General features: G+C 31.2%; 1 protein-coding gene and 1 long non-coding RNA gene across 2 annotated transcripts in view; one reads left to right on the forward strand and one right to left on the reverse strand.

Moving 5' to 3' along the window:
- Nucleotides 1-541: 541 nt before the first annotated feature.
- The window catches only part of LOC145327859 (uncharacterized), a 33,478-nt gene continuing 21,158 nt past the window's right edge, over nucleotides 542-12,861 (reverse strand). Inside the window, exons 4-5 of the mRNA XM_080171398.1 lie at nucleotides 839-955; nucleotides 542-583 (exon numbers count right to left, since the gene is read on the reverse strand). Coding sequence (XP_080027524.1) covers nucleotides 563-583; nucleotides 839-955 — 138 coding nt within the window. The 3' untranslated portion in view covers nucleotides 542-562. The remainder of the gene's footprint in view (nucleotides 584-838; nucleotides 956-12,861) is intronic.
- Nucleotides 4,369-5,901, forward strand: LOC145311731 (uncharacterized). The gene is made up of 3 exons (XR_013876781.1): nucleotides 4,369-4,442; nucleotides 5,211-5,319; nucleotides 5,787-5,901. It is a non-coding gene; the product is annotated as an uncharacterized LOC145311731 (long non-coding RNA).

A 12,861-nucleotide genomic window follows, 5' to 3' on the forward strand; every position in this document is an offset into this window, starting at 1 on the left:
AAACCCAAATCTAACCTTTCCCAAATCCATAAAATCATAACCTTTTGAAGGTAGTGTAATAAGAAATAAAAAAAGGTTTTTGCGGCCTTTTGAAATATCATAATTTCATTTTAAGCATTGGTTCCTGAAGAAGAACTTGAATCATCCTCCCCTGATTTCTGGCTGCTTTTTCTTTGGCTGCTCCAACTGCTAGAATCAGCTTCCTAAATAACATACATTATTTCTGGCTGCTTTTTCTTTGACTGCTCCAACTGCTAGAATCAGCTTCCTAAATAGGAAAAATATTTTAACAGCTTTTTTTCAATACTCCAACTGACATAACAGACTTATTACTAGCTGCTTTTTCTTTGACTTGTTCATGACAGCTCTGACAGCTAGAATCAGCTTCCTAAGAAACAGATATGATTACTTGCTGCTTTTTCTTTGTATGCTCCAACTGCTAGAATCAGCTTTCTAAGAAATAGATATGATTACTAGCTGCTTTTTCTTTGACTGCTATTACTGCTAGAATCAGCTTCCTAAATAATAGATATTATAATTAGCTGCTTTTTCTTTGAATGCTCTAACTGCTAGAATCAGCTTCCTAAATAACATATAAAATATTAGAATCATCCTTCGATGTAAATGGTGTAATTTCATCTTAAATCCTATAAATATTCAATTTAATTGATGATTGAACTTTTTTTTCTTCTGTCCACTTTATCTATTAGAAAATGGTTTGTTATCTGGCTTAATAATATGTTCAAAGCCCAAAGTTTTGTCAAGTATATGTTAACCTTTAGGGGTGGAGGTGAAAAAGAGTAATAATGCATTGTGTTCAATGTTTTTACTTACTAACCTGTTGTATTGAAGGTTTTGTTTGACAAAGAATATCTGAGAACAATTCTTGGACACCCTGCGAGCTCACCTGGTCCATTTTACTGGCACTCTGGCGCCTCACAGAGGACATTACAACCTGGACAAAAAAGAATATTTAGTTAACACCCTGTATTTATAAATATTTTACAATTGTCATTTTTACATCCTGTGCAAGGTGTAAGCATAAAGAAAAGAAACTACCTTACTTTACTTATTTTCATTTTATTTTAAAATTAAAAAAGTATTGGGTTTAGTGCTCGCTTGACACTTTGAGGAAAAGACCCGTACGCCCTATATATTTCATGCACTTAGTTGTAGCACTTTATTACACGAAAACATATCTTAATTTAAGTTTTAAATACACATTCATAACTTTAATTGCATACAAAAGTTGAAATTAAAACCAAGTTGCCCCGGGAGTGTAATTTAAACTTTTATGTACCAGTGAACAACGATCAATAAAAAAAGTATTAAAGCTAATATTAGGATATTTCCTAGTAATGAACATGTTATTAAGTTAATGGGTGCTTTCCCTCAAAGCGCCTAGCGACCACCACCCCCCTCCCCCAACCCCAACCTTTATTTTGAGTTAAAATTTAGAATATTAGGGGTGGGTTGGTTTATTATCCTACCCAAAAGTAAAAACAAACACATGAAAAACTGCCCCCTCCCCCTTATTTTCAATTCATTTAAAAACAAAATTGGGGAGGGGGGGTTAATGTACTCGACTAGACATTTTGAGGGAAACTGCCAGTTAATGTATTGCAGGGATACGAGCACAAAAGATTATTCCCTTTGATTAATATCATACCTTCTACGGTAATAGTATACGTACAAGTATTTGTTTCCCTTAATTGCTAAATTTTTCTCTATTTGGCTGTAAATTGCTAAAAATTTGAGATTCAGTGTCTAGTATTTCAACAAGGCCTCAAGAGCACTTGAATTAAGTTTACCCTCCAATTTTAATTTATGGTTTTTTTAAGGGTTGGGGGAATTTTTCTAAAGCGATTTATCTTGGAAGGGTGGAGGTACCCGCCCATTAAAAAGTTATAAATCTTTTCAGGACTAAAAAGAAGTTTCATTGTAAAAGAAAACCATATCAGTTTATTGGTTGGCGAGATATTAAGCTACAGACAGACAGCCTGTTTCTTTTAATAAGAATAAGTTCTTAAGTTAAAATATGTCTAGAGAATAAAGAATATCTTTTATTATGTATGTTTTACGCTACAAAACTATGAATGTAATGATCCTTGTAAGATTGTACTGTGTTTCGAGAAGTTGCGCCATTTTAGTAGCGTAGTTACTCTATCTATCCTATTATATAAAGTAGTAAGCGTTTTTTGTCTGTCCCAAAGGATCTTGCTAACCGCTGAACCGATATTGTTTCCTTTACACTGAAGCTTCTTATAGGTCCTGAAAAAGTTTTAAACTATTTTTGTTGAGGGTGTCTTCACCTCCATCCCCCCTTAAAAATTTTTTACCTCCTAAAACTCAAATTTTAAAAGGGATGAGGTCGACTTTTCTCCCTCCTACCAGTGTCCCTAGAGGCTTCTAGGGGCGTAGCCGCTAGTATTCTATATAGAGTAAAGTTTAAAATTTTTAAATTAGGAAAAAATAATTTAATATTTACAGTAGGTATACCGTTAAGATTTAATAAAAATTTTAATTGTCATGTTTATCATTTAAAATCCATTTGTTCTCTTTCAAATGAATTTAAGTCGTCTCAGCCTTTTCTAGCTGCGTTGCAGGTCATGGATAAAATTGTACTTGAGTAATGATTTCATGTAGACACTGCATGATAGACTCGAAATAAAGTATTACCAAACTTTACCAATAAACTGTAAACAAATATGATAAATATACAAGCAAAATAACAAGTTAATGTTGAGATTCAATTCCTTCTCATTCCTTCTTAAGCATAAAATGAATTTGAAAATTTTTAACATAAACTTTAATATCCTTATCAGGATGTTGATTTTATATGTCGTCTTTATGACAGGTGAAGATGTTATGAATATATTTCTTAAATTATGTATATAAAAAAATATTGTACGGTAATATCAAATTAAGATAAAAATAATTTGTTTTTTTTTGTTTTTTTTGTACCAGAATCATCCCTGTAATGAAAGAAGAAAAAAATTTGTTTTGTTTTACATAGCAGACTAAATGTATTATGATAACATACAACGTCTCTTTGTGAGTTCATATTTATAATATTGATTTTTATAAATGAATTAATGAAAAAATATTTGTTTGAAATTTGACTAAATGTCATATTGTATAATTTACTTAACCCTTAACAGTCGGGCCCCTTTCCGCATCTTTATCGGTCGGGGGTGAGGGGGTGGTGTTCAACGCCCCCTCCCCTATTATCTGAGCCACTATTAGAGCTAGAGGTCTTAAAATTTCTGTGTATGTCCCCTGTTTGATAATAAATTTCCAACTATAAGTGAGTCAAAGTAAATTTTCGCTTTCTTCATCCTTTTATTTAACAACCTTTGTTTTTAGGTCCTTTTTTACTTGAATATTACTAACGGCTGCCTTTATTTTATTTTTTATTAATATTTTTATTAATTATTAATATTTTATATTAGAAATCTAAAAATATATCAGCGGCCACAGCTGTATTTGGCAACTGCCGCAGTCGGCGGTCGGCTGGAAAACGGCGGTGGATCTTTGTGAAATTTAAATATGTTATGTGAACATATAAGAAAAGCTTAAAGCCCAGTTCACAAAAGCTAAACAGTCGACTGATAGAAATTTTCAGTCAACCTTTTTTGAGGTCAACCTTTTTTCAGTCGTACTTTTGAAAATATACGTAGGAAAAAAAATATTTAATGTTCCTTTTTCCCTGAAAAAACAGCTGGAGGTTAGGTCTTTTACAAATTTAGGCTGACGTTCTTATAATCCCCAAAAATATTTTAAATTATATTTAATTTTTCTAGCAAATTTTTAAAATGACATTTACAATCTTACAGTACCTATAATATAATCAATTATTGAAATGAAAACTAAATATTTGTGTTGTTATATTTTTTATAAAAATTGTGTAATGTTGAAGAAACATCTCTCAAGTTAATAACCTTAGCTACAGCTGATAATAAAAAATAAGTCCAACCAAAAAAACAAAATGGCCAGACAATAACAAATAATTTTTCGTAATCTTTATAAAAATAATACATTGTTGCAATACGTATGTTACATAAATGCATTATCATATTGAATTTTATTTGTGAATTTTTTTAATATTACAATATAAACGTTTGCTTAAAGTTAATCGAAATCAAGCGAGGCGGGCGGAGAAGACGTTGTTTTGGAATGAAAAGGTTACGCACTTGCTAGTGTGTGTGTGTGTGTGCGTGTGTGTATGAAGTGACCCATAATTCCAATTACCACAAATTATTATCGTTAAAGATATATATTGCGTATTGAATAAGGCATAATAATTTATCTTTGGGTGTTATATCCCTATTTTGTTTCGTCGATTTACTTAACAGTTTGGATCTTTTCAGATTTTACTAAAGATGGGATGCAATTTTTTTTGAGTGACGGTGGATTGGTTTTCTACGCTGTTTTACTAACAGGTATTACATTATTTTTCATTTAAACTACATTAGAACCCACATGTTAAAAATTATTTACAAAACTTAAATCCGACGCAATAAAGAAGTAAAAAGGCTTTTTGTTGTTGGATTAATGGTATCTGTTTAAAATAGTTCAGTTCAACAATTACAAAGTTTTAATTATGACGCGGTGTTAAGCTGAGATTCGACCCTATCACCTCCCTGACGACGAGCGGATGCGTAACGTTTTTAGCCATGGTCGTGGATATATAAACTGGATTTTATGAAGAGGGATTCATAAGTTTGATAGTTACTTTGCCCCTAGCATCATGGCGAGGCGAGAATAATAGTCAAATCTTACACAAGACATTTATAAAGCTTCCATGTAAAGTAAAATTATTAGGATTGATATGTTCTGAGATTATTAGCTTCAGACAAAAAAATCTTTATAAAATTGGACTATTTGCTTCAACTCTATGTTATGCAGCTTCCATGAAAAGTAAAACTAATTTGGAGCAACAATTTATACAATCTTTAACTAAGACCTTAGCCTCTAATTTCCGAGTTAAATGTCATTAGATTTCTTAGAGATTTAATTGCCTTATTTGGCAATTAAAAATTGTATTCTTATGCTTAACATTTAGAGAGAGAAAAATGAACAAGATACTTTTAATTAGAATAAACCTTAACTGGAAATATCACAATCTTTCAGTACACGCAGACAGACAGACATCCTGTTACTGATATAAGGATTATTCATAGTGTTGTTTATGATTTTTAAAAATTTAGGTTAATGGAAAGCAGACTGACTTGAAGCACGTCAATACAACAACACCTTTCACCAACGAAATAAAACAACGAAGAATTTCTCTGCCAACTACATCCTATATATATCAAGGTAAATATACGCAGCTTACATTTCAATGATAAGAATCAACTCTCTTATTTTAAGGTCTTAAATATTACAGTCTCTACACAGTTTAAGTCATATAAAATATCTACATGCAGATATTGATTATCTTAAATCCTATATAACTTTATACGGAGAGGTTGCTCATGAGAAATGCACAAATGTTAAAATGAATAGGTATTTTTTAAAACTATCAAAAAGGGACAATACACGGATAAGAGAAAATCGTATTTTGGATTGAAGGCTATTAAAATACCATCAAGTTAAAAAACTTCCTTTTATTGTAGAAATGTCCCCTCCTTTCTTAAAGTGTGGCTTTTATCAGCATATCCACTAGTTTTCTAAAGCAGTAGTAGCCATACGACAGATAAAATGAATTTTGCAGTACCTTCGCTACTAAAAGAAATGGTTAGACTTAGAATCTACTATTTAATTAAGTATTATATTTTTTTCAGGAAACAATGACGTTGTTTAGCCGTATGGAAGAAAAAAATCATTTAAATATTAAGATTTTAAGATTTCTAAATTATACCTAAATGATTTGTAACAAAATAAAATAAGATATTTCTACATTTTTTATTAATTCAATGGTTAAGTGTGTGAAGCTACTCTTTAATTCCACATGTATACGTTTAATAAACCAATGAATCAAAATTCAGTAAAAGTCCCCAAAGTTATTAAGCCAACTAAAACAGGGACTAGTGCATTAATCTCTATATTTATATTGTATTATTTGGCTTTGTTGCTTGTTAATAGTATCTTTTTAACATACAAACTAGACTTAAAAAAACACTTTATAAAATTGTTACACATTTTTAATTGTTGCGGGTTTCCTCCAATCGCTTTTGATTTACTTATATATTTGAAAACGTTTTTAATTAGTAGAAAAGATACTTATAATTCGAAATGTCCGTCCATCTCTCTATCTGGGGATTTTCTCGTCTCCTATCAAAGATAAACACCTGATATTTTTAGGGATTTAATAAGATACCATTTTTCATATTTTCACTAAGTTTCATTAAGATTCGACAATAAATTGGGGTGCTAGATCGATTCCTACATTTTTAAGTTTTCATGATTTTCTCAACTCCTATTTTAGATAGATGGCTGAATTTTTCATGGATTGAATACTTTATTATCCTGCAAAGTGTTATCAAGTTTTATTGATATTTGCCTATTGGTTAGGGTGCTAGTTCTATTCTTACACTTTTTTAAGTTTTCATGATATTTTTTACCCATATTCGAGATGGAAGGCTGATATCTTCAGAGATTAAATAAATTTACAATCTACATATCCCCCACAAAGTTTAAAGTGCTAGATCGATTCATATATTTTAATGTTATTTATCTTACAAGGTTTTATGTTTTTTTTATGAAACTGCTTTTTAGTTCATTTTTTCCGGATATCCATCCATAAGTTGTGAGCTTCACTACTTATGGATGTTGTCATCCTTGTTCTTATACTTTTTAAAGACTAGGATAGAAGATCCATGTAAAAGTAGTATCCCCTAAGGACAGGGCGCTGCAGGGATAAATAAGGGTTACACATAAAATATAATGTGGGAGGATTGAGATAAGACATCATAAATGTGATAAATGGGTAGGTATTAATAGAAAGAGTTTCCGCGGAAATTAAAAACTTTTCGTTAAAATCATGTAGTGGAACTACCCTTTAGTTAAAAATGTCATTCTTTTAAACTTATTGAAATGTAACAGGATCTCTGTAAGTCTGTTCAAATGGATCCCTCTAAACACTGAACTGATACGATACTTCTTTACAGTGTTACATATCTTTGGTTGTGGAAGGTTTTTTGCTATTTTTGTAGAGAGTACCAATACCTCCCCCGTTCTAAATTTATAAAACTTTAAAAAAAAATAAAATAAGAAATGGGGTTGAATTCCAACCCCCCCCCCCCCTCATGTGCCTTTAAATGTATATATACACTAATAATGAATAATTATCCTGTTATTTAAAGAAATCAGTTTTTGTTTGATTATTAAGATCTCGATACCTAACCACTGAACCATTAAATTGTGTTGGAATATACTAAACCCCCCCCCCCTTATAGCATATAGAATCCCCTAAATGCTAGAGTGTAGCTGCTATTTGAATAAAATATTACGCAGTGTCTAATTTTTTTGATTGTCCGAAAATCAAGGTAAATAGAAGAATAACTTAAATAAGTTTCAATGGACATTCAGACTTTCAAGAAATATACAGTTTATATACACGCTAAATTTTGCTTGTTACAGATATCATTTTCACAAGCCTTTGTTACAGGAATCATCAAGCCAAGTTTGAATTTCATAACTTTAACTTGCCTAAGAACTTCTTTATTGATTATCCTTTATACGGACATACTTGCATTTAAAAGTGTCTAATTATTTTATTCTATTCCTCATAATATAAAAATCTGATGGAAAAAAAAACAAAGTTAAAAAGACCATTTTGCCAGCAAGATTAAAGTTATGAGACAGGGTTAAAACGCTAAAATTATGCATGGTACTTGCTTTTATCGGATATAGTGTAGAACTGTAAAGATATGGCGGTGGGACCGCTGTTGCCGTCGTAAACAGCCATCTCCTGCGGTTTTATGCTAATAATTTTAAAATGTCAAATGTTTTATTGAGTTCAAACTGCTGTGACACAAATGAAATGTAAACTTTTTGAATAAGCAAGGATGACAACATCCATAAAAGTGAAGCTCTGAAGCAGTTGGACAAATGTACATTAACACTTGTAGAGTGTCAAAACTGAATAATCAGAATATAAAGGTATAAGAGTCAAAGCAAAATTGTAAGAAAATTGGTTATAAAAACTACTTGATACAGGATAATGTTTATGGGCATACATACAATATTAGGACGTTATTATAGAGTTGCTTTGCTTATACTATTCTGCTTTGTTGTCCCAGGAGTTAGTATACAAAAAATATGATCAATGGGATAATTAGAACATATAAAAATTTGTTGTTAAAAAGTAAAAAAAATCAACATGTTTTAAATGGATGTACGGCCATTCTGGTAATGATTATAGAGTTGCTACGCTTTCTAAATCGTACCTAATTACTACAGGAATTACCATGCAAAGATTGAAAGTTGTAGGACAATTCTAACATGCCAGGAGCAATTTAAAGATTTCTAGAGACCTGGAGGTTCAGGACCTGCAGGATTATACCTGAAACCTGATACCTACATTTCATATGAAGATGTAATACTATAGGATATTTAAGTATTTTCGTAACATAAAATACTTATTTAGGTCTTAAAATATTTTTCATTTTTACCTGAATGCCCATGCCAGGTTTGCTGGCATCCTGCCCGCCAGGAAGGAGATATTCAAAAAGTTCCGACTCTCAGTTATGTGTCATACCCACATTTAAAAAGTCACTCAGATATAATCCTATTCCTTAGATTAACTTTCTTGTTCGTGCATCTCCTGTATGTCAGGAAAAAGAAATAAAACCGTTAGGATATAGCAGTTATCAGGGGTAGTTTTTCCGCCGTTTCTCCAATTACATATTGTACCACATTAGAGCAACTACATGCTAAATTTCAGCGTTCTACTACTGTTTTAAAACACACAAATACAAGGCAAATCAGCAAGAAAAATGTCCTCTTTGTAAGTTCACGGAATGTAAGACACACACCTTGTAATGGAATTATTTAAGTTAATAACAAATATAACAAGGTCAAGGATGACAACATCCATTAAAGCGAAGCTCGGAAATGGAAGGACAAACAAACATTAACACTTGTTGAGGGTCAGAACTGAATGGACTGAATATTAATGCATATGTCTATACAAAATTGTAAGTAAATTTGTTGCAAAACTGATTAAATATATGTTACTGTTCAAAGACATACTGACGTTTTTAGGACTTATTATAGAGATGCTTTGCTTATAGCACTATACCTTGTTGTAATAGGAATCAGTATTAAAAAATCAAACGAATTGGAAAATTTTAGCATTCAAAAATTTGTTGTCAATAAAGTAAAAAAATCAGCTTGTTTTAAATAGACTTCCGGACTTTCTAGTAGATTATAGATTTGCTGCGCTTTCTATGTCATACCTAACTATTATAGGAATCAGCATGCAAAGTTGAAATCGAAAGGACAATTCTAACCTGTTTAAATTAACGAAAAGAGCTTACTGCAACGGACGGACGTACGGACCGACCCTAATTATTAAAAACTCTATTTAAAAAGAAGCCATGGTGTTAATACATGAAAAGTATTGATTGAGGGGATGATTATATTTTATTATAGATTTGAATATAATTGAAAAATCATAATTTAAAGTAAAATATGTAACAGTTATCACAGAATCATTAAAAACAGGTTTTTTTCTCTCGAAATGTTGATGCTTCACATTGCATGTGATTTTGTTGCCAAAAACTTTAATTAATAATTTAACATAAGGGATAGTTCTATGACAGATATTACCAAATATAAAGCTTGCAAATATGAAAGTTGATTCACAAAAAATGTATTAATGATAAAACAAGGTTGACAACGTTCATTTGAAGTATTGAAGCACAAAAAATTAAAAGATGACTAGAAAACAAACAGAATAGGTAACAAATTAACATTTATAATGAATGCTAATAAATAAGATGACTCATCTGGAATAATTTCATAAGCATATAATAATGCAATTGAGTTACATGCATCTTTATTTACATGGCTTTAGAGCAACCAGAAATTGAGTTCTCGCTTAATATAGAAAGTAAAGATACTTGTTCTTTCATCTATGGATACAAAAGTCTCGTAGATCAAAGTCTAATCTAAAATTAATACTTTTATCAAAAAAATACAAATTAGATCAAATATCCAAATATCACATAGATACGGTATAAGCAATCATTAGCAAAATATTATGTTGAATTAAATAGTATTAAATATAAGATGGATGTGTGCTAGGCCAGATTATAAAATTTTTAAAAGAAAGCGGTATCAATATTTTTCATTTGTTTGGTAGAGAAAAAATGCTAAAACACACACACACACATTCTTATTATATTTACACGTCGACATTAGAGATTTTTCTTGTGTGCTGCATTGAGTTTCATCTCGTTGGGTTTATTTCCTGCTTGGCTAACTGGAACCTCTAAAATAGTAAATATTTTTAGTTGCAAAGGTACTCTAAAATTTGAAATGTCTGTCTGTCTGTCAATTTTCACATTGGGACATTTTATAAGAGGAGCTAAGGACAATAAGAGCAACTACACCTTTCATAAATGATTACAACCTATTACTAAAGGATACACTCATAGAAGCCTCTAGAGCACTTCCCTTGACCCTTAGGAAGCTTCACTACAAAGCAGAACCATATTGGTTCAGAAGATAGCGAGATCTTTCACTATAGACAAAAAAGCCTAATGCTTTAAAAAATACTAGTGGCATCTAGGGGCTTGGTATTCGAAAAGGCAGAAATGGTCTAGAAAGATAGCTTAAATCCATTCCAAGAGTAAAATCGGAAATTACCATTGTCAAAAACCTTACAGGACCTATGTAAAGCTTACATAAAATAGAGAATCCAATCGGTTCAGTAGTTACTTATATCTTAAGCTTCAGACAAATAAATCATATTACTGTACATAATAGGAGGATAGAATATAAAGAAGAAAGCTTTTTTTTGTCCGTAGCACTGTATGGTTCTCCATTACGGTTAAGATTCCTAATTGGTCCATGGAAGGTTTTTACCTATTTTGAGGAAGGATTTCTCCGCCCTCCCAACAAAAATTGACCTTCCCCCCCAAAAAATTTTCCTTTTCTTTTAAAATCTTAAATTGAAAATGAAGTGGGGTAAGTCATCTACCCCCTCCTTTGCACACAGTACTGGCACAACACTGTGCACGCCACTATATATTTGTCTGCAAGTACTTATTAAGCATGGTAATGAGTTGCACCTGCTTTGAGCCAAGGCCTTCCCCTATAATCTAACTATTTGTGTCACACACCTGACACAACAACAATATGAACAATTTTTAAATGTATAAGTATGAAGCGGGTTGGGGCCGAGATTCTAACCTATCACCTTCTCAAAAACGAACGGACGCGCTGCGTGTAACGCCACATGCAGTCGAGGGTTATGAAAATATTACCTGTTATTAATCAAAGAGAGAAGTGATCGGCTCAATGAAAATCATTTTTTATCTCTGAAACTTAAAATGGAAAATTATATATGGTGGACTTCTTTCTTTAAAGGTTAAAAATGAAAACTACATGAAAACAAGGATTACGACATTCATAAAAGCGAAGCTCTGAAATATTAGGACAAGCGAACATTAATACTTGTAGAGTGTTACAACTGAAAAAGCAGAATATAAATGTATATACTATTTAAGAACCTAGTTACATTTTCAAGACTTAATTATAGAGAAGCTTCTCTACAACTTTGTACTTTGTTGTCCTAGGAATCAGTATTCAAAAAATCAAAACATTGGAATAATCATATAACATAAAACTTTGATGTTAAAAAATTAATTATCTACATGTTTAAAAGTGAAGTATGGATATTCTGGTAAAGAAAGAATATAGAGTTTTTACGCTTTTAAATCGACCTAACCTCTACATGAATCACCCTGCCAATTTAAAAATCTATAAAACAAATCTAATATGCCTAAATTAACAAGAGCTATAACTATTTTGGGAGAGGGTAGCACCACAAATAGGCCGGAAGCTTTATTTATTAAATTTTACTTTAAAAGTTAAAAAAGTGATCATAAGAGGGGATCACGGAAAGGAAACAAAGTAGCCGGCTTCGTCGTATTTTCACAGTAGCTTTTAATAGGTTAAGTAAGGTAAATGTTAATGATTGCCCCATAGGGTTAGAGCCCCAAGCAGGGGCTAGAAATAGGACGAAACCTGCTACTTTGTTTTCTTTCCATGATCCCCTCTTATGATCACTTTTTTTTAACTTTTAAAGTAAAATTTAATAAATAAAGCTTCCGGCCTATTTGTGGTGCTACCCTCTCCCAAAATAGTTATAAACCTCACCAGGACCTGTGAAAGTTTACTGTGTAAAAAAGAACCGTATAGGTTCAGCGGTTAGCAATATTCCTTGGTACAGATAGACAAAAAACATCCTGTTACTTTATTATAGGATAAATGTAAAATTATAACTTGAAGCTATTTAGTATTTACGTACTTAAATCATAGCAGCTGGTTATTCTTTGTTTATAATTCTAGATTTTTTTGAAAAATACACAGCAATGAGTAGCTAGCTGAATATATATTTTTTGTTGTTTCAAAAAAATCAAATAAAATAACTAATCAAATTGTTTTTACTTAAAAATAAGTAAGACGTTTTTAAAAGACAGCTTTTTATTAATTTTTTAATAAACTTCAACTATTGATATGGTTTGGCCAGGATTATGATCAGGGATAGAAAGATAAGATAAAGATTTTAAAACTATTTGAAAAATGAGACTTAGTAAAGAGTAACTTTTTTTTCGCCAAACAATGTAATTTTATTTGTAAATCTATAAAATGGGGTTATTATTACAATCTCCTGCTATTTTTGTG

Source organism: Acartia tonsa, chromosome 1 (genome assembly GCF_053477335.1).
Source record: "Acartia tonsa isolate MP-2025a chromosome 1, ASM5347733v1, whole genome shotgun sequence".
NCBI classification, from domain to species: domain Eukaryota; kingdom Metazoa; phylum Arthropoda; class Copepoda; order Calanoida; family Acartiidae; genus Acartia; species Acartia tonsa.